At 38.9% G+C, this 27729-nt stretch overlaps 1 protein-coding gene across 1 annotated transcript in view; it reads right to left on the bottom strand.

Annotated features, from left to right (window-relative positions):
- Positions 1 to 949: 949 nt before the first annotated feature.
- The window catches only part of LOC126281357 (cytochrome P450 4C1-like), a 36682-nt gene continuing 9902 nt past the window's right edge, over positions 950 to 27729 (bottom strand). The window contains exons 2-12 of the mRNA XM_049980266.1: positions 27269 to 27375; positions 26017 to 26107; positions 21432 to 21617; positions 16719 to 16788; positions 16319 to 16445; positions 14997 to 15069; positions 14812 to 14921; positions 13371 to 13439; positions 8001 to 8172; positions 5657 to 5836; positions 950 to 1224 (exon numbers count right to left, since the gene is read on the bottom strand). Of these exons, the coding sequence (XP_049836223.1) occupies positions 1067 to 1224; positions 5657 to 5836; positions 8001 to 8172; positions 13371 to 13439; positions 14812 to 14921; positions 14997 to 15069; positions 16319 to 16445; positions 16719 to 16788; positions 21432 to 21617; positions 26017 to 26107; positions 27269 to 27375 (1343 nt within the window). The 3' untranslated portion in view covers positions 950 to 1066. The remainder of the gene's footprint in view (positions 1225 to 5656; positions 5837 to 8000; positions 8173 to 13370; positions 13440 to 14811; positions 14922 to 14996; positions 15070 to 16318; positions 16446 to 16718; positions 16789 to 21431; positions 21618 to 26016; positions 26108 to 27268; positions 27376 to 27729) is intronic.

Here is a 27729-nt window from a genome sequence, read left to right as displayed (position 1 = left end):
TGGTTTTCCACCTGAGTCTTTGATATTCATACAGATGGTTCTCCTTTCTCTAAAGGTCTGTTTAATTTTGCTGTAGGCAGTATATATGTTACCCTAGTGATATATGCCTCTGCATCCTTGTATTTGTCCTCTCCGTTCTTGCTCATCCATTTCGCACTTCGTGTCGTTTCCACTTTTTTGATGTTTGTGTTCTCTTTCGCCTGATTCATTTACTGTTTCTTTATATTTTATCCTTTCATCGATTAAAATCAATATCTCTTGTGTTACCCAAGGATTTCTACTGGGTCTCCTCTTTTTACCTACTTGATCCTTTTCTGTCGTCGATATTTCATTTCTCAACGCTACCCATTCTTCATCTACTGTTTTCCTTTCCCCTGTTTTTGTCAATCGTTCCCTAATGCTTCCTCTGAAACCCTCTACAACCTCTGTTTCTTTCAGATTACCCAGGTCCCATATCCTTAAATTGCTACCTTCCAGTTTTAAACTGCAGTTCATAACCAATACATTATAGTCAGAGTCCACATCTGCATCTGGAAAGGTCTTAGTATTTAAATAGGCTTCTTAAATCTCTGTCTAACCAAGATGTAGTCAATCTGAAATCGTCCTGTGTCTGCAGGTCTCTCCCACGTATACAACCTTCTTTCATCGGCGGAGCTGGTTGCCATATGAACTTGCACTGCTGTGGTGGGTGTGGGCTTCGTATCTGTCTTCGCTATAATAATGCGTTCACTATACTGTTCATTGTAGCTTATTCGCGTTCCTATTGTTTTTCTTATTCTTAAATCTACCCCTGTATTACCCCCTTTGCTTTTGTATTTAGTTTTTCATACGATTCTTGGAATAAGTAACCTTACCAACTACGAAGGTACAGCAAAAAGGTTCCATTCTTTCAAGGAAATTTACCAAACTATTCAAATCACAATTGTATTAATATTTGTTGGCCAGAAAATATTGTAAATATAAAAGAGTTTATTTATTGCTATAGGTTACAGCACTTACTTTACAAAACTTAAAACTAAGGACTAGAAACTTGGTGCGTAAGACTTGTGGTCCAGTGTCTTCCGCTCTACCGCGGCGTCAGGCGGACGTAGACGCCGTTGATTGGCCTCAGAACCAGCTCGCCCACCACCCTCAGGTCTTCCAGTTTCTCCACCGTCTCTATGCGGAAATTGCGTAAGATGTATGACAGCACTGTCTTCTCTTCCAGGATGGCGAACCTCTGACCTGCAAAAATCCCATTATCATAGGCCAAAATGGTATTGATTGATATTACTTAACCTTACTTTAAAAAATTTAGCGTTTGGTATGTGTAATTTAGGAGTACCAGATAGCACAAGAGTCTGTTCACCACCATCGAAACTAACATGTTTTGTTTGAATGTGACACGCACACCGTGAGAGATTTGGAGAAAATAAAACTGGAAACTCTAGTATCTGTGGTGCAAAATGGCTTTGAGCACTATGGGACTTAACATCTTAGGTCATCAGTCCCCTAGAACTTAGAACTACTTAAACCTAACTAACCTAAGGACATCACACAACACCCAGCCATCAAGAGGCAGAGAAAATCCCTGACCCCGCCGGGAATCGAACCCGGGAACCCGGGTGTGGGAAGCGAAAACGCTACCGCACGACCGCGAGATGCGGGCTCTGTGGTGAAGAAGGACGTTAAAAGTTAGGAGAAACTGCGCGTGAAAAATGACCAACAATTTGGCAAAATACGTACGCTCTATAGAAAAGTGCATTTCATGTCAGGTACAAAAACTGTATATTTTATAAACATTTTCATTAACCATTTGTTCGTATAGTTAATTTGAACGTAATGTTGCACAGGTTCTGCGTCCCTCCGTCATTTTAAAATGCAACCGTATCCTCGATGCCTTCTTCTTTTCTTTACTTTTTCAGCTTTTAAATATGGATCGTAATCACAGACGTATTCTAGAAGACTCTGACTATCGGAACCTAAGTATAGGAGTATCTAGAAACCTGTGGCGTATTTGGAAGCAAAGATCTTATGACATATTTGTTTACTTCTTGCTTTAGGAATATGAAACACAGTGAATGGGTTTTCTGTGTTAGAAATTTCATTTCGAACGGATGTTTCGAGCCAGCCAGCTCAAGGCAGCATCGATAAAGCTCATCATTTGGTTCAACAGCCACCTACAGAAATTCGTTGTACCGGCATACAATACATTCACAAGCATTCCTTGCTGTTATGGAGTCTATTAATCCTAACTAAAGTAGCTGCATAGGGAAGTGGATACTGAAAACTCTGTTACTGATGAGCTGAGAGTAACCGAAGCCAAGACAGCTGCAGAAGCTGTTACCAAGGAAGCAAGGATAAATGAAGGAAAAGAGAAAGAGCGTGGAGGAAAAGAAACAGATGACTAACAGGAACATGCAACTTGAATGTTCTAAAACAGCATAGTGCTAAGCTAAGAAGTTTGTAGATCCTCTTTTGCGATTTATCGGAAACCTGAATTTTTATCATTCTGGTACACTGTCCTCTTAAATGAATAAACTCACCAAACTTGTCACGTATAATTAGAAGGACCTTATACATCTCCCCTGCCTACTGTTTTCTGAAACTTCTAAAATATGGTGATTAATGCGTGTGTTTATAAATTCTTATTTGTATATATACTTCCCGTAGTAAAATAAATTTTGTTATTTTTCACATATTAGCCTCAGAAGGTTTATCTGGATGTATAACATACTTCCCTGAATGTTGTATGTAGCTTGACTGTTTTCCTAAGCTGTCGAGTTAGTGGCAGTAAAGGAATTGGAACGTCAGTGAAATAGTGTTCGGTTTTTTAACCTTTTGCTATTTTTTGTCAACACCATAATAGAATACACATGCAAATGATTTTCTCAAAAATACTTTGCCGAATATCGGCAATTATTTTTACATAATTTGAGCTGCTTGTGCATTTCAGATCAGTATTACTGTGAGGGGTAAGAGAATTTTAAAAAAGCCGTCGGTTCTGGGACGAATGCCCTTAAGTGCCGAAATGAAGAGAGAGTATGAAGAAAGGTGAGAGAGACTGTCAACAAAGCATGTCGCCAGAAAATATTCTCCTGAGGAAGCCTCCTAGTGCAGCTTTGTAGTTACAGAAGGGACCTGTTACACAGAATACGAGTCCAACGACTGGGAGGTTTGTGTTTCCACAAACGAGGGAAACTTGCAGATTCAAGGAGAGGTACTTGCAAACAATGTAATTATCTGAAAAGCTTCTAGACAGAAATTTTCTTTTTTTCTTTTTCAGAAGGAGCTGACCAACACGTAATTCAAACGCCTAAATGAAGGCTCTGAACAGGTCAATCAGACAAATCATATGCCTTTAGGATATATTGTCGAGCAACAGCGTAGGGGACACTTCGCTACCAAACCCAACTTGAAGCAGTTTACTGCGATTGCGTTGAATTTCCCGCCGTAATAATTCTTAATGGTCTCCTCGGGTTTGCTACCGGATGCTAGTATCCAGTAGCTAAGCCGAGGAAACTACCACGAACCATTTCAATGTCTGCCTGAAGGTCGGTCCAGGCACTGGTTCTGGATGCAAGGTTCGATCGGCAACATTGCTATTACTGTTCTAGCCTTGACTAGTTAGGGTGCAACACGTGCCAGCACAACTGGCTCCTGGAGCAGATGCTGTTCTATTTACATAGTATGAAAACCATAGTTTTTTCAGAGCCGCACATATCGCCAACTTGTGGTGAAATACATTAATGCTTTCATTGTAGCCATCATCTCCTTCCAAGAGTTAGATATTATAGTCTCATGTTCCAGGCTCTGTCATCCATCCACCTCTTAAGATGTTCGTCTTGTTATCGCTTTATGATCGGCCGTTACTTTCTTTGGCAATCTAATTTCTGTCATTCTATCAACATGATCCTTCCCCTTATTTCTATTTTCTGCTATCTTGTCAGTAACTGAAACGGTTTTTAAATCTAATCTTATTGTTTCATTCTTTTTTTAACCATTTCATTATAATTCCTCAGATATCTCGTGAGCTTCACTCCTGCTGTCTATATGCGTGATTGTTCTTTTTTCGTTAGTGTTCATGATTCGGAACCATATGCAAGAGAATGTATAGCCGTAATTTTATAGAAAAGACAGCTTAAAATTTATTAACCTTCTTCTAAATGTCTTTGTCATCGTTGAAGTCAGTATCACATCCTAGATAACTGAAGTGTTCTAACATTTTCTCATTTTTGATCTGGCTGGATTCTTCCCTGTGAAAGCCATTGTCATTGTTTTATTTACAGATGTAGTGAAACAGTGTTTTGGTTAAATGTATATATTGTTCGTTGTAAGAACAATCAGCCTTTAGGAAAATTTATGCAATGATAAAATATTTATAAAAATAAAACCATTGGAAACTGTTGAAAAATATAGGTAATTTGACCAGAAACACAGTTAAAGTTTATTGATTACAGGAATGCCTTGATAGAGCAGAAAGACCCTAATTGCGAAAAAAATTAGAATAAGTTGATTTACCAGAGTACAAGTCACCCTGCCAAAGTTCTGGTTGTCTGAAAGTAATAGTAACAACTAAAAAAGTCACACTTTGATAAGTTTTACTAGGATGAACATATTATTGTTTTATCTCCAATTTTAGTGTATTATGGAAATATGTTTTGGATGATGTACTCAAGAGTAAAGTGACCTTAGTAAAGTCACACTTTGATAAGTTTTACTAGGATGCACATATTATTGTTTTATCTCCAGTTTTAGTGTATTATGGAAATATGTTTTGGATGATGTACTCAAGAGTAAAGTGACCTTATGATTAATTTTACTAGAAAAACAGTGTTATTAATCACATATTAGTTATGGTGTATCATGGTAAGGTGCCGCTTATTTTGGATTCAAAATAAGTAAGTCATTGTTTAGTGTGTACTTTCCATCAGTTTCGCCACGGTAAACGTAGATATATTTTATAAGTATGAAATGGTTGTATTTTACTTAAATTACATCCTTCCAACTGATGTACCTAATACTATTATTGATCAAAAATGTCACATTTAGGTACTGAGTTAAAGATCCATAAATATCATTATTTTAAGTTAGCCTTTTAAGGTGGAAAACATATTAAATCCTTAAGTTTCGTAAAGGAGTGTACTACATACGTAGATGCCAAACATAGGACTAATTATTACAATGTTTAACGTATCTCGTATTTGTGGAAGACGTCGGGGAGATGAGCTAAGACCTCGTCACACAAAGAAACAGCAGAAAATATGGACTAAAATCAGCAGAGATGAAGATATTAGCGTAACACATTTAAGATAGTATATAACATGATGTAATATAAATGTTTCAAAATGAGGTATCGTAGAGAAATAATTGTTATCTTCATCACTGATGTTACAAGTTTGTGGCAGATTACAAACTATACCTCTTAAGATATGCATCAGACGCTGTCTCAATAAACAAGCAAACAAGAAATTTGACACTACTTCGTCTGCTAACTACTTAACTATTTTCTTGGTTTCATGACGTAACGTAGAGGATTTAAAGCTTTATCATGTCATTTGTTTTCAGTAGATGGAGATGCTTTGCAACAATATGTATTCAGATACTACCATAATATTTTAATATAGAGATTCTTTGTGGCGCAGAATGCAGCAGCATTGTCGTTCCGACTGCTTACCTATGCAGTTGCGAAGCCCGGCGCTGAAGGGCACGTAGGCGTAAGGGTGCCTTCCCTGGGCGTTCTCTGGCAGGAAGTTGTCAGGGTTGAAGCGGTCCGGGTTCGGCCAGTGTTCAGGATCGCGGTGGACTTTGCGGATGTGCAAAAGTATCATTGTTCCCTTCGGAAGGTGGTAACCACCTGCCAGATGGACAAATCAGACATGAGGCTTATCATCACCATACATCACCATGTTGAAATGAAACCGCTGTATGTTGAAAAAATTGAGATGGACAAGGAATTCAAATATCTTGGAGACTGGATCAGCTGGAATGCCCTCGAGAAAAAGTCAATGGAGTCCAGAACAAGTAAAGGTAAACTGACATTCCAGCTCACCTAAAACACATACAACAAAAAGTCCTTGTCATCGAATGTAAAAATAGGCTTTACACTACATATCAAAAACAACACTGAAATTTTTTACACAGGAAGGATACACAGAAAAAAATACTTTGTCAAAAATTTATCTGCTAAGGCGCACTGTAGTATTCAATTTACTCATTTCTGCTGCACGAAGAACCACTTATGACAGCGATTTGTGGAGCGCTTCCTACCTAGTGCGTGAATCGGCGAATAAGCAGATCCAGCCGTGAGAAGCGTACGCAGCGCAGCGTAGAGTCAAGTCAAAAGTATACACAGACGAATTTTAAGCACTTAAACCATACCAGAACTGTCTCAGATCATCGATTTTTTCTAAAAATAGCAATTAATATGGACAATTAAATGAAGGGAATTTTGGATGTTACAGGCATCTCCCACCAACGAGAACTTGAAATTGTTGACATTAAATATTTTATAACAATTTCTGTACCACAGTTATTATGATAATTTTTGAATAATTTTTCATTTTACTAACAATGAAACAGCTCCTTGATTATTATATGTAGTTGTTACAAACACACGAGGTGTCTGTTAGATCAGGAAATAAACATTTTCCTTACATCAGGCACAATTGACAAAAGAAAAAATTAATGCGTACAGATACTTCACAGTCATTCCTAGCTTTAGTTAGGCAAGACTGTAATTGATTAAGAAATGGTCATAGCGTTGTTCGGCGTATTGTGATGCATGGCAGGTGTACTGGATGAAATTCGTAAAATATGGTGATGCAAACACAAGATGAAGAAATGACTGAAGTTTACTGTCTGATAACTTTCTGAATAATGCTTCTCACTACTGAATTTTTTCATTTTTTATTTTATCTTATCCGTGAAATCATAAACACAACGCAATGATCTTTTTAAGAGTTTCAAACCGTACTTTTTTTTTTTTTTACATGTGAACCAAACCAACTAGGAAACACAATGCGTTGTGGGTGAAGCCTATATATTACATATATTACTGCCAACAAAAATGTCGAATATTCAGAAGAATAATCACCAATTAATAATGCATGTGGGGTATAGGCAGTCATTCTACGTGTAATTTAATGTACAACACAATGCTACATTTTATGTTTTGGTAGCTGTAAAATCATGAGCACTTCGGGTTGATGGCGAATAATGGTCTCCATACTGGACGCAAACTGGGATAAATTTCATCCAAATTTATACGTGAGCATCTATGGACAAAGTACTAATTAACTACAAATCCTTATTGATTAACGCTTGAAATATCAGTGGTTCAGTCTCACACGAAGTCAATAGCTCACACTACACTCTTGCCGGGAACTTTACTGAAAGGAGCAAAATTAATGTACCTAAAAGCACTCCTATAGCGAAAATGACGCTGAAAGATACCTGCAACCAGTACTTGGACGAGACAGCCCTACAGAGAATGTCCGTTACCTTACCACGCCGAAGCCAAAATCCCTGGTATCACTGATGCAGAGAAACGGCTCCACTTTCTAAAGAGTGGAGGGAGAAAAGGACGCGTTCGGCCTGACCAATCATCGCACCACAAATAAGTAACCTGACATATATCTTAGACTCATCTCCCAGCATTCATTCCTTGCTAACCTTGCTAAATTAAGATTAGCGATGGGTCTACTCTGCTCACCCTCTGTGATTACCCACGCAAGCGTTGAGGCTTACAATATACTCATTTTCATTCAGTGACGACTACAAAAGCGAACACAAACTCCGGAAAGGATGTGTATCAATAAATAAATGAATGAGTAAGTCCATTCCTTCTCCGGAAGCTGTTGGTTTGCGGAATAATTAAATACGTCACTAGAAAGTCTCCGTTACAAATAAGCAACATGACTCAGAGAACGTAATCGTAAACGAAACGGTACTTTCCACAAGTGGTACGGTCATTGGTGAAGAGTCGACAGATGAAATATTAAACAAAGTGTTTTACATACCTACTTCTACGTCCTGGGTAACCTTTCGGCCTACGAAAGGCACGCTGGGATACAGCCTGAGCGACTCCTTGATCACCATCTCCAGATACTTCAAGTTGTTGAGATCCTGCATCGAAGGATTCCGCCGGGCATCCCCTCCAAAGACATCGTTTAGCTCTGCGTAGACCTTCTCCTGCAATCATTATTGCAGTTGTACGGATCAGATAGTTAGAGAAGTCAGTAATGATTACGCAAAAGCGAACAGTTGCTGTAATATGCAATATTCGTCCGTGGTTATGTCGTAAGCTCCTCTGCAAGGTACTATATAGCCTGTCGTATGAATTATTAATGGTTTTTCCTACAACTAAGGAATATGGTTTCCTCAAACCTGTTACATTTTATTTATAAAGTTTCTGGTTTGATCACTTTGAAGGTGTGGGTACATAATACATTGTCGGCAAAAAAATCCTAGCACTGAGAAATAATGTAGAGTATAGAAATTTCAGGGATTCATTTCTCTAGGTAATGTGTTTAAGCGATTGACATGCTAGGTTACTGGAAGCGCGAACTAAGCCATTGTAAGTCTGAAATGCTGGGACATGAATAACTGATATGACGACCAAAATATTGAATGCAAGCCTGCAAGCGTGGATGCGTTTTGCTGTACAGGTGGCCGAGGACAGTTTCTGGGATTGAGTTCCGAATGTTCAAATATGTATGAAATCTGATGGGACTTAACTGCTAGGGTCATCAGTCCCTAAGCTTACACACTACTTAACCTAAATTATGCTAAGGACAAACACACACACACCCATGCCCGAGGGAGGACTCGAAGCTCCGCCGGGACCAGGTGGATGGAGTTCCATGCTTGTTGCATTTCGTCCGTCAAGATAGGAATGGTTAATGCCGATTGTGGATGGCGCTGGATTTGTCGTCTCATTATGTCCCGCACATGTTGTATTGGAGACATATCTGGTGGTCGAGTAGACCAAGGCAACACGTCAACAATCTGCACAGCTTGTTGGGATACAATAGCGGTATGTCAGCGAGCGTTATCCTGTTGGGAAACACCCACTGGAATTCTGTTCATGAAGGCAGTACAGTAGATTGAATCAGCAGGCTGACGTACAAATTTGCGGTCAGGGTTTGTAGGATAACCACGAGAGGGCTTCTGCTGTTTTACGACATCACACCCCAATTCATAACTCCAAGTGCACTTCCAGTGTGACTAGGACGCCGACTGGTTGCACATGCTCACCTGGCCTCTTACTAACCAACACATGGCCATCACTGCCAGCGCGGGAGAACCAGATTTTATCAAAAAACACAGCAGACCTCCACTATTCCCTATAATGAGGTCCCGCTAGACTCCACTAAAGTTGGAAATGGTAGTTGTTTGGGATCAGTGAAATGCATGTTACAGGGCGTCAAACTTGGAGCTGCACTTGAAATAACCGATTTGTAACAGTATCAGTTGCGTCGGAACCGCGCGATCCCTACGGACGCAGGTTCGAGTCCTGCTTCGGGAAAGGATGTGTGTGATGTCCTTTGGTTTAAGTATTTCTAAATTCTAGGGGACCGATGACCTTAGATGTTAGGTCCCATAGTGCTCAGAGCCATTTGAACCATTTCAATCAGTTGTGTCACTGTGGTTCCAACCAGTGCTCGAATCCCTGCCATACACCTCTCGGTAGCGCCACGTGGCTGTCCGGAACCAGATCTTCTCGTGACCGTGCCTTTCCGCAACCACCGCTGCCCACAGTCATCTACACGGTAAATAATGCTTACGACCATTACAACGTGTAAACCTTATCTACATCCTCTAAACATAAGTAAACCTGATTTACATCCTCATAATGGCGGCACTAGCGCCACATTTGTGCGACAGTTGCTAAATTTGAATTTACATTATTTATCAGATGTAAAAACAAGCCTACCGACTTTCGTTTGTGTCACTAAACTCTTTCTTCGTGTTGGGATCTTTTTTCCGTGTTCTGGTGTTTTAGATTAAAAGCAGTGCTTCCTTATCAAACATGCGTACATTTCACTTATGGCATTCTTGGCTCTTCTTTACCTATTCTGAAAGCCACTGCTTTTTCCTTCTTTTTTATCCTTAAATCGAAAAAACTTCATAATTTTTCGCGTTTCTCACCCAGTGTTTATGTTACCTTCACTTCGTCTCACTTTTGAATACTTCACAAGACTCCTGTAGTTTCACGTGTTCCGCACGCTTCACAATATTTATTTTTATTTGCTTGTTCTCTTCGTAGGTTGACAACTTGTGACTGTGATAGAAGGAACCTGAATAAAATTACAACTCCAACGTCAGGCGATTAGTAGTGTGACGTAGATTAGCTTCCGGAGACGCTCTCTGGCGATTGAGTCTGTGACTACGAACTTTGGGAGCATCTATACTCGTATTTATTGGCCTTTGGAATTAACTATTTAGCCAGAGAACTGAGTAGCTACAGATTTGGTATACAGTGTGATATATGCTAAGTGGGCATTGGAAATTAATTCCAGGTAAACTTCAAGGTACACTTTGTACGTTGACGCATTCAGTACAGTTCATATATCACAACTTCTTACTCTGTAACTTTTGTGTCTGACTTATAAATGTGATATCCGCTTCTTGCAGAAACTGAAATAGTCCGTTGTGGTCAGCTGCCGAAACAGATCTGTCACAGATGTAGGTTTGGGAATTAAGGCTCTGATCAAGGCCTTATGAAACTTGTGCCGTTATCTATCATAGCGTGAACACCCTACTGTCGCATGGTTGAGGTCTGTAATCTCAGTTGTGTGGACTTTGCAATTTGGAGATGGCTGGACTTTTATCTTATAAAGATGTGAAGAGTAACTGCCATGACACAACCGGGTGCGTATATAGTAGTAGTATGACGTCTGGATAGCTCTATTTGGAAGAACCATGTTGTTCGCGAAATATTCGGCATTTTTGCGGAATAATATCTTCCTTTGGACTGTGGTCAGATCTCCCACGTCTGTGAATGTTCTAATATATGTAACACCACTAATCACATAAATAGGCTGTTTAAGAGTAAAGAAATTGGTCGCGAATAAATTATCAGTTAATAGCGGCGTGTGTCTGTTGACAGAGGGGGAGAGAGAGAGAGAGAAAGAGAGAGAGAGAAGAGAAAGAAACAAAGAGATTAGATTGTGGCAAAAGGGGGATAGAGAGAAAAGTGTGTGTGTGTGTGCGTGTGTGTATGTGTTTGGGTAGTTGCGGGCGAGTGTAGATCAATGAGAATGTCTTAGATGTCCAGCAGAGATGTGAGCGATGTCGGTGGGACAACACTTTTAGGTTCGATTATAGAAGGTCGGAAGGTGATTATGGGAAAGAAACTACGAGGAGATAGTAGAGGTGAGAGGGAAGAGAAGTGTGGCGTTGGTGATGGTTGGTGGATGACACTTATAGAGATTTGCTCATATGGCTAAATTCAATGTTATACTAATTGGTCTATTAGTTTAAAAAGTAATGGCTAGATAGGTTGGTCTCATCGTTTATGAGTTCTTTCTTTTCTGTTACAATTGTGTGAATATTTTGGTAGTACTTTGTTGGGCGACAAGCTTTTTGTTTGTTGTTTATCCTTGTGTTTCTGGTTGTAATTTTATGTTGGTAATGCTGAAAGTGTGATTTGTCCTGTACTTCCGTTCTCTTACATGTTCTTTGTAATTTATGTCAAATTTTCTCCTTATTTGACCTATACATTTTCCATCACACATTACATTTCAGTTGGTGTAGTCGTGATTTATGGTACAGACCTGATTTTCTGTTGATTTTGGAAAGAATTTTAGAAATGAATCCCACTTTTTATGAGCTATATTCAAGCTTTTGGTATCTGAAAATATTTCATATCATTCTCACTGAAATATAATATAAAATGCAGGTATATCATTACATCTCTACATATGTCACCCACAGACTATCGCCCCAACCCTCCCACTCAGTTCCCTTTCAGCACTACCATCTTCTTCCCGTTTTCCTCCCTATAATCATTTTCCCAGACGCAAATTCGAACTACTACTCTCGCTTCCCACTTCACTCACATTTCTGATGAACTTATATGACATATTCACTAATTTACGCTCACAAACACAATTCACCCTCTCCCCCGTACACACACACACACACACACACACACACACACACACACACACACACACATGATTGTGACAAAAATCATGACATCCACTTCTCTGTTGAACATCTCAGACATACTCACATATTTGCACTCATCACACCTCCACTCCCTCACCGCCCCACAAACAAGTCTTTTCTCTCTACTGCCCCACCACGCAGTTTAATCTTTCCCTCTCATTCTCTTCTCTCTCCACGCGCGCATAAACACAAACACACACATAGAAGACTATGATGAAAAAACAGCGTCATTAACTCACAACATACACGGAAAACTAATGTATAAACATAAACACTGAGCTGAGTGTGGAACATGTGCAAGTTTTACAAAACTGAGGTGAAATGGCAATAACACCAAAGCATCGTCAGCAAACGTGGTTTCAAAACATGCGTAAAACTGCCAGGGGTTAATGTGTAACTGAGTTTCTGTCGACTTCACCCTCCGCTAACAAAGAAGGAAAAAAACAGTAGTTTGAAGAATATGTGAACAAGAGGCATGAGCACCGTAAGCAGGCTAAACACAAATTTTATGCGGAAATTAAGCTTTTAATACAAAAATGTACCAACACATTATCTGTCCGTATTTGAAGAATGACTGCAGAAGATGCTTTATAAGTAAAAACGTAACGCATCTGGTGTAAAATACCCTTTTACTGAACTAAGCTTAAGACGGGAAAACAATTAATAGTTGATTATATCAACTGCTGCGGAACATGGACATGGAAGCGAACATGTAATCTATCAGATTTTGAGAGGAGTGTTAATATCCACAGATACAACACCTGGGGTAAAACTGAAATTCAGTTTCCATAACTAAGTTCTCAGTGACTAAGGATGGAGTTTAATACTAATCTTCAATCATTAGCCAAATAAAATAAACTTTGCGATGGGTAGCAAACAAAGTTTTGAATCATATTTTAATTCATTTTTTCTGAATAGTTCCTTTGGTTCAACAGATAAATATTTTCTTAGGCAATGGAAGCATCTTTAGTGCAACAGAAAATAGTTTTTCATTTTTAACATGGGTTAAGACGAGGACTTATATATTGGTTGTTATTAAATATTCAAGAATCGTGCTACTCTGTAACCCAAAATGTCATATATTAGTAGTCTGTAAGACGTCACATTTATGATAACAGAAACTATTCACGTGTCTGTGACACCTACGAAAAAGGGAAGTAAATTACTAAGGAAATGTACTCATGTATTTTCCATGTCACCACTAATTTGCTCACCTGAACATCTGGATGATGGCCCAGCAGAAAAAGCGCCCAAGCCATTCCGACCGACGTAGTGTCATGGCCCTGGAAAACAAAAACACTGTGTTACAGTCGGCGACTCCACCTCATTCATGAGGTAAAACTGTAATAATTGTCTATGTAATGGTAAATCAGACGCGAAAATGTTTTCTACCGCATACGAATGAAAATCACAAGATCAATTAAAACAGATACCTCATCCTCTCGGAAACGACTTAGCTAACTCCTGGAGGAACTACAATCGATAATCATTGACGCCCACGTGTGCTGCATCATTTAAGATATGGACTTACGGCGTGAACAGTGTTGCTGTTCTCGCATAAAGTATAGGCAGATGCAATCCTATTGTATGACATCGTGGGTACATCGGCCTGAAACCTACTGAATAATTTTGGATGAGTTCGAGTGAAAGACGCTGTCTGTCGTTACCACACGCTTCTCAAAATGTTAACGGTCTCTTGGCGTAATGGTGTAGCGTTTATTAACACAACGTTATAACGAGCCAAACTGGTTTTAGTTGTGTATATTTTTCTTTTTGTGTGTTTTTAGAACTTTACTCATTTATATCCTGCAGGAGAGCCCACTCCTTTTTTTCGAGGGTAAAGTGAAAGTCCAAAGCATTCTAACCGCAGATTTTGCACGCTCTATTTTAGTACCAGCCTTCCCGTTCTTAGGGTAAAGATTAAATGCCAGTGTGACATTACTAAATAATAGCCTTTTCTTCGAGCAAAGGTAAATGCAGAAAAATAAAGATTAATTTTTACTTGCAGATGAAGCATGGCTGTTATTTATATTTCTTGTGTACCACGGAATAGTGCGAAAAGATAACTGCATCTCAGTCTTCTGGGCAATAAAGTGGTGCTTGGAACTCGACACACGTAACATAATAATCGATATTTTCTTGATTTAATGTCCGTATCGCTTAAATATACGGCTGGCAACACTTAATCCTCACTTAAACGATATCATTAAATTCGCCCCGCAGGCCAAAGGAAAAGTATGAACTTATTTAGTTTGAGCTGTTGTATCTTTGCAGATCCAGCGAGTGAACTTTGTGCCTGAACTGTGGTGGGCGACCTGCTTAACTAAGGGTCTACGAGTAACTGAGAGATTAACGATAGTGATATGAGAATCTAATTAATATCTCATTGAGTTCAATAGTGTTCAAGATATTTAAACAAGCCTTCTTAAATAACTTAGTCGTATCAGAATGGCGAGCCAGGGTCAACGTGAATTTCGAATTAAGTTTCATTTCATATAATCCTGTCTGTATCTGGTGAGCGTCTTAGGCAGTCCTGTACGTTAACAGACAAAAAAAGGATAATCTTCCTCTCAGCGATGGTCACCGTTAGATTTCATAAAAAATTACTCTCTTAATTTCATTTAGTATTGGTAGAAACAAGTATTGTTCGCTGACCTCAAACATGAACGTGTCGACTTCCTCTTGTATGGCCTCATCAGTGAGTTTCTGTGATCCCTCAGAAGCTTCCAGCAGCATGTCCAGAAACGCCACTCGCCGCTTCCTCCCTGTAAAACAGGATATCATTCGTCGGAGAACTTCACGTAATTTCGCTTATAAGACACCAACGGAAGTCGACTTACCAAATTCGTCAACACTGTCTGATGTTGTCTTCTGCTTATTTGATTGCCTTGACAACCTCCTTTCATTAATTACCTGAAAATGAGAGAAAAAAGTGATTTAGCAATTTAGTGTGAAACAATGGACGTTTATGAGCGCAGGAAATTGAAAAATAACCTATGACTCTAAAACTCCATGTAACTCATTGGAAAAATAAATCTTTCTTAAGTAATTCTCTTTGAGCCTGTACGAGATGTATGATGGACTAAACAAAAGTGAAGCACAACCTATCTCGGGTACCGGTGCTCTAACTTTACTCGTCAGTGTTTCGTGCAAAGAATGCAGCCCCTCAACCGTTTAAGTTCATTGAACATTTCCGTTGGGCTTTATTCCGGCCTATACTGACGGAAGTGTTACGATCTTGTTAGAGTGCTCTGAATTCATCCGATGTCTTCTGTGATTCCTGGCCGAATTAAGTTCCAAAGACTTTACCGAGACTCCATGATATCTCGCAGTAGTGTCTTGCATGCTGTTAACTTTACGGATGCACCGCAACATTCACGAATACAAGAGTTCTATCCACTTTCGCTACGGCTAATATAATTCTTCGTTCCAAATTATCTAACTTACAAAAATTACTCCTACTGTTCTACGACGAAACTTTCTTTCTTTATTTTACATGCATCAGAAAGGAAAATTGGGTCCAAACACTGGCAGACACCACGACACCAAAGGTTCTGAAATTCAGAGACTAGGATGAGAATTTTTGTGCTCCGGTCAGTTTGCTTCTCTGATTTTATGTGGTGAACACTTGAGGAAATGAGATGTGGAAGGTTTTAACTTTAGAGAACGAATTCTATGTAAGACGTACTAAATGAAAGGAATATTTAGTTAGAATGATACCGGTGTAAAAGAGAAACGTTGCTCTTTCTGCGGAGCTGTGACCATAACTTAGTGACAGTGCGGCTTATAATTTTGTAAGTAGAGCAATATTTTACTCTCTAATGTATCACTGAAAATATTTGCTCGTAGGGTGCCTAGAGATTGGTGCGTCACCACTCCCCTGTCACACAGCAGATGATATTTCGTACTGAGCTGCAACACGATTGACTGACATACTAAAATCTATATTTCAAGCTCAGTTCGACCTGTTGCTCTGCAGGGTTTGAGAAGTTTTTGCTACCCACACATGATTTTTGTTATCATTATAAACACAGTCCATGGTTTCTTGCGTTCTTTAAACACGTCGCATTAATTCAGCTTGCTGTATGAATTCTGAGTATTTACATTAAGCTGTACATTCGGACATGCTCTTCTTACTTGTGGCGTTATAGTATGAAACTACCTTTTTAGTGAACCCTTGTAGGATTTCCACATTCTTAAAGAACTGTTTTCCCGTAGCAGTCTTCTTGTAGATAAAATCGCTGTGTAGCCACGGCGACAGACCTCGCTTAATAGTCATCTCACTGGCACTGAAAAGAAGCAAAATTTCCCTCTTTTAAAACTATGATCAGTTTATGGTTGCTCCGGTAAATATTTCTGATACTACTGGCATATCTAGAATCAGATCATTAAAGGACTTGCTTAGTCTTATAAATGAAGTTTCCGGGTGCTGAATCTTGACGTATGATTAGATGCAAGTTACGTCCAAGTTCCATCTCTTACCGATTTGCAAGGTGCATGGGGTGTTAAGAGGAAAGTATAAATTAATTCCTAGACGCAAGCAGAAAGCTGCGAAAGCTTACCTGTAGACGGCAGACACGTACGCAGACTGAGAGCCTCTCTGGGCGTCTACAGAAGTTCCCATCGCCGTTTCTAGAAAAAAAAAGACGAATCAGCTGTACAGTTAACATTACCACTCCAAGATCTTAAAAAAAATGGGAACAGCTGAATGGGTAGCTTATAGTGGTAGTCATTATACAGAGGTATACAAAAACATTTGATAATTTTTATTTCGGCTGGAGCCATAGTAATCGTAAATTTTTTGAATGATGCTTCCGCCGTTTGGCTATAATAATTTTTGTTTTATTATTATACCATCGGTAGAAATTGCCTGGTATTACTCGATCATTTAGCTTGTCTCATACGTTGAAAGTTGAATGAATAACCTACTGATTTAACCACTGAATTTTTAGATACTATTATCAGAGTGACCGAACAACTATTGTTTTATACTTGAGAAAATACTTTATAGTGTGCATTTATTTTATTACGAAATCTTACAATTTTATTAACCGCATGCTAATTGCAGCGCAGATGTTGACGAAGAACTTTCTCAAGCTATTTCACAATGCGTGTTATGGATGAGAGTACACTAATTTTATTAGTACTTCAATAAGTTTTATAACATGGACTCTACAGAAGTTTTATTTCTTCGTCAGATAGTATGGATCTGAGTCCAATAATCTCGTGAATTTTGGTTCCCATCCTTTGGGGACCCACTTCTTCAGACTACCCCTTCCCCCTCTATTCCCTGTCCCTCCCTTCCAGTGTCACGTCTATCTGGTTTGAATTACTTCTCACTTTCTGTTGACTCCACAGCTGCATACATATTCCTTCCCCCTTCCCACCATTCCGTCACCACTGTGTTGTGGTTCTCTTGGTGGACTGGTGCTACTGAGAGGGACATTTGGGGGCGTCTGCGTACTGTGTAGCTGTTTGCATCGATACATATTACTACCCGCCCATACAGCGCATCATGATTTACACAATTAACTGTATTATAAGGTTGAAATTCCATGTTTGTTACACATATATCATGACACGACTCTTGACGATGTTAACATGTGAACTCTAATAATTGACCTCCATGTAAACACTGTTAAGTACCGATAAATACAGAGATAACGTAACCATCACGCGAAATAAAAAGTTCAGCTGCCTTGATCCCTAGCACACCACATATCACATTGGGCACACTGCGATATCTCTCAGACGATCTTTGGAACATCACTTCATCTATGCCCATGTCACTTATTTTCCACCCAGAATACTGTGGCGCATACTTGTTCACTGGTTAGCAGTTCATGTAACAGCTACTCTTCATGGTCCAGAAATGAAGATCTGCAATGCATTCAGGCATTTTAGGCTTGTTCTCACTTTTACTAATTATAGATCGAGCCTATGAGCAGGTACGCTTTATCTACAAGAACTTGTGATTCATATCTGTCTGACGTATTTCGAAATATAAATGAGATAAAGAATAATGGTATTTTTATAGAATTTTTCATGGTTACCCTGTTTCTTATTTTTGTGATTTGTACTTCTATTGTTTTTGTACTTGCCTAAGACTGAAAACGGGATCGTATAATAATAAAATAAAAATTATTACAGTCAAATGGCAGTGGCATCATTAAAAAACTTCTGTCTATATTTCAGAACCTGTTGAGGTTTGTAACTATATTTCTCTAACATTGCACGCAGGACCTCAAACATTTTTACGCATGTATGTACACTTCAGCGTGGCCACCGTCTGGAGCTCGACAGGTATCGAAACGGTACTCCATTTCGAGCACATGTTCATAAGCGTGACAGGTGTTATTGCCTCTACTGCATCGTAGATCCGTTGTCTCTGCCAGATCTCGAACAGTTTTGCTAAAAACAATATCCTTAATAAGCTCCCATGCACTGAAATCCAGTGGAGTGAGATCGGATGACAGAGGGGACCAGGAAATGGGATCCCCCTTTCCGCGCTAGCACTGGAAACGTCTCATGGAGAAATATGGTGACATCGAATAATAGTGTGTCGGAGGGCACCATACTACTTGGAAATGACTCGGGATGCATCTGTGGATCTGCATAGTTCACTGGCATGTTGAGATAAATGTGCCCTGTCATTCGTGCCCATTCGCCATGCAACTCAGTGATGTTCATGGAACGGTCAGGACCAAATCTTGAAGAGTCTCCGTACCAATCCGTATCTACGCAATAACATAAAAGATCCAGTTCTTTCGTTATAAGGATCTGTTTCTGTATATCTCTATCCCGGACACCTTTTACCTGCAAATATTCTCATCCATGTTGTTCCTCTTCGGTGGTAAGGCAAAACAAACATATACAGGCGAGAAAAAGTGTTACTAAAATATCTGTAAATATGGACGTAAATTGTTACTTCAATTAGAATTGAAGGTTGCTTTATGTATAGTTTTGAACAAAAGAATAACGATTAACTTCGAGAGGTTATAGACAATGCCTTCAGAAACAAATTGGAAATAGGAACCAATGGCCGACAATGTCATCCGACAACTCCACATGGCGTCGATGATACAGAGGCGAACGCTTGCCGCTATTCCAACATTTCGTTAGTAAAATTGCGTTTCTCCACTGTCGGACTGCAAGAGTAATTTTACAATGAGACCGACAGTATTCAGAACCTAAGACAACTTCGAAAGCGTTCATGCCCGCCACAGCAGTGCTGTAGAGAGCACTAACTGCAGTTGTTACGTCAACATTGTGTTTCACGTTTACTACAGAAGGACGGTCTAGAGGCAGGCACTGAATCCTATAACGTCGACACCGGATAACACATGACGTACAGTTTCAACCCATGTCATCTCGCTACAACCCATCAGAGGTTGTCGATGTAGTTTTCTTTCATACTGGACAACGTCAGAGTTTAGGGACGCTGACCGTAGACGAAAGGTGAAACGTTAAGTTAATCTCCGCTGCTCTGACCAGAGACGGTCATTCGGCACTCACAGAGCGCTGTGTCTTTCTCAGCCAATGGCTACATTTGGATGATGCGTGGGGTCAGCCCTTGTCGGCTTTTCAGTTGGAGCCGTTACTTCTCATTCAGCTAACTCCTCACACCTTTCGAGTCCTCCTATCAAGGGCAAAGCCCTGGCAGTGCCGGTAACTGAACCCTCTCGTACGGGGAGGGGGGTGGGACTAGTTGAAACAAACCTATGGTTATATCTCATAAGGCCGGTCGTGCTATTCAGCACATTTGCTTGATGGGTTTTCTGTGAGAACTCTCTGATGAAGTCAGCCCTTTGGCAGTTTGCTCACAAATTGCTGCAGACAGTCATGTATGAAAAACACATGGTCCGTCTCCCACATACAAGTACAAAAAGGTTGTTCGCAGTTTCATTTTAAGACTGTCTTGTCATACTTGTGCTCTCGAGCTGTATCTCTAAACAGCAGGAACACTTCAAGCTAAGGACTCGATCAGTGTTTACGAGGTGTTCCACTCGACTCTTTCATATAAATCATCCATTTGGCTAGCGATTCAACTCGCCACACGTTTTGTGGGGAAAGCCATCTCCCTCTGCAGTTTACTGTCAGATGTTACTAAATAGTCTTATTAGTATAGTTGTTACGAAGTTTACGAGTACATTCAGGTCAGTCTTCTACAAACTACTGTAACTTTTCGCCTGGTTGAAAGCGGTTGTCCAAGAAGTGTAACGTCCCGATTTCTGGTGTGAAAAGAAAGTGAGGCACAATACACTTATTGAGTGATTTACGGAAAATATCCATTACCTAAATTTTTAAGTCCAAACAGATGTTTGAAGATATCTCAACGAGAATTTCATTCCATTGAAATCATCATCATCAGCGTTGAGGGGAACGATTCTTTGAACTGTTCCAGATGAAATTACTACCTACAGAACCACTTCTTTATGTCCCTCCCGTTTCGCACTGTTTTACACAGCACTGCATTGATACCAATGGTCATCACTTCGAACATATTCTGAAAATGGACGTTCATGCCACCTTTTTGACCTTATTGGACCTACAAAGACTTTACTGTTATACATAATTAGATTCGTCTCAATAGCCGCTGTCAAAAAATAAGTACCAAAATATAGCAACACATTAAAAAAAATGAAGAAGTTGACATTTCTATCACTGACGGGATTCCACCTAACAACAACGTCATAAAACGACCCCCGTTATCCCATTCAACATTTGTCCCACAAACGTTTCTGCTACTGTCATACTTTCGGAGTTATTCTAGGGGGCAATAGTTAGTGACTCACCCTATATATATAAAATTTTCATTTTTGTCTGGGGCAAAGGACTACATTGTTCCAGAAATAAAGTAAAATAATTCTGATCCCACAGTCTGACCAAGATATTCGGTAAGTTCCTCTTGGTCACCAGGCGAATATTGGAACTGCTGATAGCCTCCCACATATTCCCAATTGGGCTTTTCTCTGTTCTCTCCCACCCTTACATGATATTTGGCTGAAAAGAACGAAGTTCTAAAACAGCCCTCCCTGCTCTCACGACTTGCGATTGAAAGAAATAAAAAAATTTTTTGAGCTGCATGGTGACAATTATTATTATTATTATTATTATTATTATTATTATCGATATTATATATCTAAGTTTATAAAATTATTTCCTGTAGTTAAGGGTACATGATTTAGTCATCTCTTATGTGTATTACTAATGGCATATTTTTGCTATCGGTTTATTGTGGAACGTTTACAGTCTTTCAACGGATCATAACTTACCACAGATTATATCCAGAGCACAACGGGTGATATATGGATAGATATCGAATGGCTTTCCATCGGCTTTGGTCTTCAGTATGTCTATCAGTATTTCCGACTTCTCTGCAAAGACATCAATGAAGTTGTCGAGAATTTTGAAATGGAAAGCAGGCGTGATCATCTTCCGCCGTGAGTGCCATTTTGCTCCTGTCACACAAAAGTAAATTCGTTAGTTTTGGTACAGCCACAACTGATATATACAAGTAAAACAAAAAAAAACGGAAACATTAGTAAAATTCGTGAATGGCATTCAATATTGGTCATCAACGAGTCTGTTTTAACAGTAGTAATTATGTTAATTAAAATTGTGGTCACCAGCTTTATCAAACTGGAAATAATTTTCAAAAAACTAACTGATTATTTTGACATAATTTTTGTTTGACAATCCTTTACCTGATGTATTATGATGTAGTACAAAATAGTTTGATAATAAAATTGTGTGACTACTAAAATGTATTTGCGTCCGCACAACCTCCAGTCACTTCTAATCCTCAGCCAACTGCTGCTGCTACATTAGACATTATTAAACACTCACGAACCTATAGAGTATCCTTTCGCCTCAATTATTGAAGAGAACTATCCATAATCAAAGTTGTATTAACGATTTAAAATATGAAAAACAACGAAGAAGGGGTGAGAACGGAATTGTCACGGAGGCGCATAAATTCATTGATGAAAATCTGTTCCGTACATTATGGCCAATGCTCCAAAACATGTGAATGACGGAAGAGATTTCAGAAGATTCTAAGTACACATTAACTCATTGTCTACATTAGGGAGGTGATGAAAGTGACGCCGAATACTACAATGAGGTCTCGGCTTTAGCATTTATATATAAGACACTTTCTAAAGGACTACTTAGTAAACTATAGAAAAGCGTAGATGGCAGGAATAGGGAGTATTAAGAGGAATTTTGGAACTAAAAGTCTTGTCAGGAGCACATCCTAAGTGTCAAGCTCACAATCCAAGACGTAATACTAATTATTTTATTCCGCGCTTAAGTGTCTGTCTACTTGAAAAAGACGTGGACTGTGCTGAAATTACTTCTGAACTTATAAAACTGGAATAGTTTGCTGTGAGTAATTACGCAATTACTGAAGTTTTACAGAAGCACTCACGTGCCAACGGGTGTCAATCAGGCACATGATAATTCCCCATCTTATTCGATTATGTCCTTGAGAAAGTCATCCAAGAGGTTGCACAAGAGCTACGAAATAGTGAACTGAATAACGAAATGGAACTGGGCTGAAAACAGTAGATTACTAGTATTCGGTATTCGGGTTTAGTTGACATCCTTGCAACATAGTCTGGAGATAAGGCAGTGGAACATCAGAGTTTCAAAAATAACTGCAGAAAAAAAAATTCAGGTGTCTTACACAAAGACTGAACATATGACACCAATATTAAAGACTGCAAAAAATGGATATTATAAATATGAATACACAAAAATCATGCCTCTGAAGCAGTTATTATACAGTACAGTTAATTTTCTTCTTATTCCTATTCTCCTTCCCTTCAGGTATTAAGCAAATTAGCCTGTTATGTACCCATCTTTGCTACGTTCTTCCTCCACCTCTTCTTTCTTTGCGCATGTAATTTCTAGCCTTTAAGGGAGTCTTTCAATCTCCATTCTTTGTATGTGTCCGTTCGATTTTCTTCTACAACCTAATTTTTTTCTAAATTAGACTATTTTCTCTATTATCTTTATTTTTTAGTCAATCTTTCATTGTGCAGCCTTTATCGCTTCATAGAAATTTCATTTCTTGTGCTTTATTGATTTTTGCTTATCACCCAGAAGAATTAAATTACAACGTCTTTTAGGTTTCTGGTAAATGAGTGTAATAAGCTTAATTGTCAAAACTTTGCTGTAGCTACTTGTCTCCTCACATCCAAGCTAATTGGAATGGTTTACTCATCCTAAGATTTTCTGATTCCTCACTACTTCTGTTCTAATGTGTCCTTCGTCAGTCAAAGTTATTATCTTAGTGTTTTCTGTTGAGATCTACATGTTACATTAAACAGTTATCCGTTTCAGTAAGTAAATTCTGTGCAGAACGTAATCTTCTTGATCTGCTAGGATCACTGTATCGTCAACATATAGCAAGTTATTTAAACGAGTTCTTTTGTTTAGGTATATATCTTTTGGAAATTCTGTTTTCTGTGATTCATGTACGTAGATGTTGAACAAGGTTGAGAGATACAGCAGCCTTGTTGTACTCCTTTGTTTGTTGGTACCTCATTACTCGTTTTTCTGTCGAGATCTAGAATGATAGTCGTGATCTGATATAAAGTTATGTTTATTAAATGTTCCAGTTATTCGCGATTTGTCTTTATCTTCCAAAGCTTCTGTGTACTGACGTATTCAAAAGCGTTTTTAAAACTCGATAAAAGCAGTGTGTGTTTCTTTAACGCATTTTAGACTTTTATGTGTTTGTACAGCTGTAAAATAAAAACTGCGTCAATCATTAAGCATCCTTAACTAAAGCCCATTTGTTCCTCATGCAGTGCTACTTCCGTTCTGTTTTTAAGGCTTGTGTTTAAAATCTTGGCATATATCGTGTGTGCTGAGTCCAGTAAACTTTTATACCTATGCAGTTGTCGCATAGGCTTATACCTATTTTTTTAACTTACAGCACTTTAGCAGTCTTCTAGTCTTTGGGGATACTATCGTTCTTCCAACATCCGTTTAACAGATGTGGCAGTCTTATACGTAGCATTCCTTCGTGTTTTAACAATTCACCGTAATAAGAATTCTCATTGTTGGTTTTCTGTTCATAAATGACGTCGGGGTAGATGTTATTATGTCAGCCTCTATTTCATCTAATCCCTTCGCAACTAATGTTCAGTTTCAGTTTCTTGTGTTGTACCACTGTATCATAATCCTATGTAATCATTTACTCATTGTTTTTCGTCAATATTGATTATTTGTACCTTGTCATTTTCTATTGTGTTTCAAGTTTTTAAAAACTTATGGGCGATTTGCTGTCTCCCGTGAACATAACTGTCGATATTAGAAATAAATCTGTTCCATTGTTGCTCGTGTGTGTGTTTGTGTGTTATTTTTACTGCATTTTACGATATTTCTTCTACCCTTATCGTATTGCTTCTTCTCAGCTGTGGGATTGTGTAAGTACTTTGGCATGCATCCTGTTTTTCCTTAACAGCTTTCATTTTATCATGATTCCCAGTTTATAAGCCCTTTCTCTGCCTTATTGTTTTCTTTTCGCTGAGAGCTTCTCCTGATACTCTACAAACCACATTACTTAGATTTTGCCATTTTTGTTCTATATTTTCTTTAGTTTGCAAGTTTCCTAGCTCTTTATTTTATCTGCTTTCAAGAAGTTGTTTCTTGCTCGCCCCTTCAAACAAACCCACTTCATAAATACTTCGATCTTATTGGCTACTCATTTGTTTTGTCATTTTCTTCCATTGCGCAATATTCTAGAAATTACTAAAAAAGTATATTAATCTACATCTTCTCTTTTACAAGCTCACAATTTACCAAAATGTAGCGAATTATTGATCTGTGTTCTCTATTCGCTCAGCTATACATATGCTATACTTATCTTTCCATAAAAAGGGAGATTATTATTTTTATATTATTTCTAATTATTTTTATGTTACTGAAAGTGGCAAAAGGCGCCATAATATTCGTTACTGAAATACTTTCTGTTCTGACATTGAAATCACTCATCATTGCTATTCGATCAGTAGTATCGTAAATATTCATAGTCTTTTGTAGTTCTTCGTAAAATATTATAGTCTCATTCTTTTTGCTTCTTCTGGTGGATATGTGCTTCTAACGGTGACGTTGCCTCTTTTCAGTTTGTATTCATTCGTTTATGTATGTGTCATCTTTGATCTATGTTGCCCATATCTTCTGCAGGAGTAATGCAACAAAAAATGGTTTAAATGGCTCTGAGCACTATGGGACTTAACAGATGAGGTCATCAGTCCCCTAGAACTTAGAACTACTTAAACCTAACTAACCTAAGGACATCACACACATCCATGCCCGAGGCAGGATTGGAACCTGCGACCGTAGCAGTCTCACGGTTTCGGAAAGCGCCTAGAACCGCGAGACCACTGCGGCCGGCTAGTAATGCTACACGCTTGCTTGCTCTTTCATTAGGTTCAACATAACGTAATCTTCTACCTGTTTATTACATCCCATTTTCATTTTTATTTCTGTGATTGCTACATCATCGATTGTTAAGTCTTTTAGTACATTTTAATTTCTACCTCTAACGTTCTAGATTACTACTTTGATATACCCGGTGGTCCATTTTCGTTTGCCTCTTTTCATAGTTTTGTCATTTACCTTTGAAACTGTCCTTTTTTCGAAGCTCCTTGGGGTATTAGGAGTAGTGCGTGTTTTCCGAATGTTTGTTACCAGCCATGTGCTCACTACCCTTCCTAGCACGCCAAGGATTTTCTTTTGGAGTTATCTCCCCAACCAGATGTGTTAGTTAATAGTAACTAATATTAATAACAAAATCTAAAAAACTGGTAGGTAGTCGTTCATTTAACTGCCAGCGCTACTTACCAGTGCTCGTGAGTAGCCCGTCGCCAAGCCAGGGCTGCAGAAACGTGTAAATAGGGGCCTTCGTGATCAGTTCGCTGCTCGTCATTATTTTCTGAAACAGGAATACAATAAATGTAAATCTCAGCACAATGCTAACCAAGCCCGACGGTGCATCCCACGTCGTCGTTCCAGGCAGACAGTCTACAAAACCGCTGATGATGATTTGCTACAACATCTGGAGACAAGAAAAACCGTATACCAGTCAAGTCTGTTGCTGCTCAAGCTTTGCTGGACGGACCTTCTGTTTTTTGCCGTCTTTGACATGCACGTCGTATAGATGCATTATCTGAAGTGAGCGGGATACTCGTCATACATATAATACAATACTCTGGATTTGTCTAATCCATTCAGCATTTGGCCTTTTCAGATATGAATCCAGTGTATTAATCCCATTTGGTCAATATAAGCAGGAGCAAAGTGCCTTGAAGAGCAGCTGAAAGGGATTGACAGCCTCTTGAAAGGAGGATATAAGGTGAACATCAAAAGCAAAACGAGGATAATGGAATGTAGTCTAATTAAATCAAGTGATGATGAGTGTATTAGACTAGGAAATGAAATTCTTAAAGTAGTAAATTAATTTTGCTATTTGGGGAGCACAATGACTGATGATGGTCGAGGTAGAGAGAATATAAAATGTAGACTGGCTATAGCAAGGAAAGCCTCTCTGAAGAAAACAAATTTGTTAACATCGAGTATAGACTGAAGAGTCAGGAGGTCGTTTCTGAAAGTATTTGTGTGGAGTGTAGCCATGTATGAAAGTGAAACATGGGCGCTAAACAGTTTAGACAAGAAGAGAATAGAATCTTTCGAAATGGGGTGCTACAGAGGAATGCTGAAGATTAGATGGGTAGATCACGTAACTAATGAGGAGGTTCCGAATAGAATTGGGGAGAAGAGGAATTTGTGGTAAAACTTGACTAGAAGAAGGGATCGGTTGGCAGGATATTTTCTGAGGCATCAAGAGGTCACCAATTTAGTACTGGAGGGAAGCGTGAAGAGTAAAAATCGTAGAGGGAGAGCAAGAGAGGAATACGCTAAGCACATTCAGAAGGATACAGGTTGCAGTAGTTATTTGGCGATGAAGAGGCTTGCACAGGATAGAGTACCATGGAGATCTGTATTAAACCCGTCTCTGAGATGAAGTCCACAAAAACAACAACAACATGTTGGAATTCCATGTTCACAATAATGGCGGGATTGCTAAAGTACCTACCTCAACATATTCTGCCTTCATGAGGTGAACTTCGGGGGTGTGGCCAAGCCAAGTACGAAACATCGGCCAGTACTGTTTACTCATGCGGTCGAACACGTTCATCAGTTCTGCAACAGACAAGACAGTTACGTTGCACAGCATCATTTAAGATAATGCAGGAGCTGAGTAAGTTGTTCTCAAAATCAGTGAATCCCAGGTTAAATGATAATGCACTCTCATTTCTTCGGCCTATAATGTCAGTTATTATTTGGAAATGGTCCACTGTCAATAAGCTGGTCCTAGAAGTCTTCGTGTTACAATAGTGCTTTACTAACTGATTTGTTGTACTTGACGAATTCCACTGTTTGACTGTTTTCGTTCATTTTGCTGTTTTCAGAAGTTCCTTTGTTAACTAATTACTGTTCTCATCGGTAGCTGAAACGTTTTTATTTTTTAAGGCCATAAACGTATTGCTTTATTTG

Source organism: Schistocerca gregaria, chromosome 7, assembly GCF_023897955.1.
Source record: "Schistocerca gregaria isolate iqSchGreg1 chromosome 7, iqSchGreg1.2, whole genome shotgun sequence".
NCBI classification, from domain to species: Eukaryota; Metazoa; Arthropoda; class Insecta; order Orthoptera; family Acrididae; genus Schistocerca; species Schistocerca gregaria.
The sequence above is the reverse complement of the archived record's forward strand: the minus strand, read 5'-3'. Positions and strand labels throughout refer to the sequence as shown.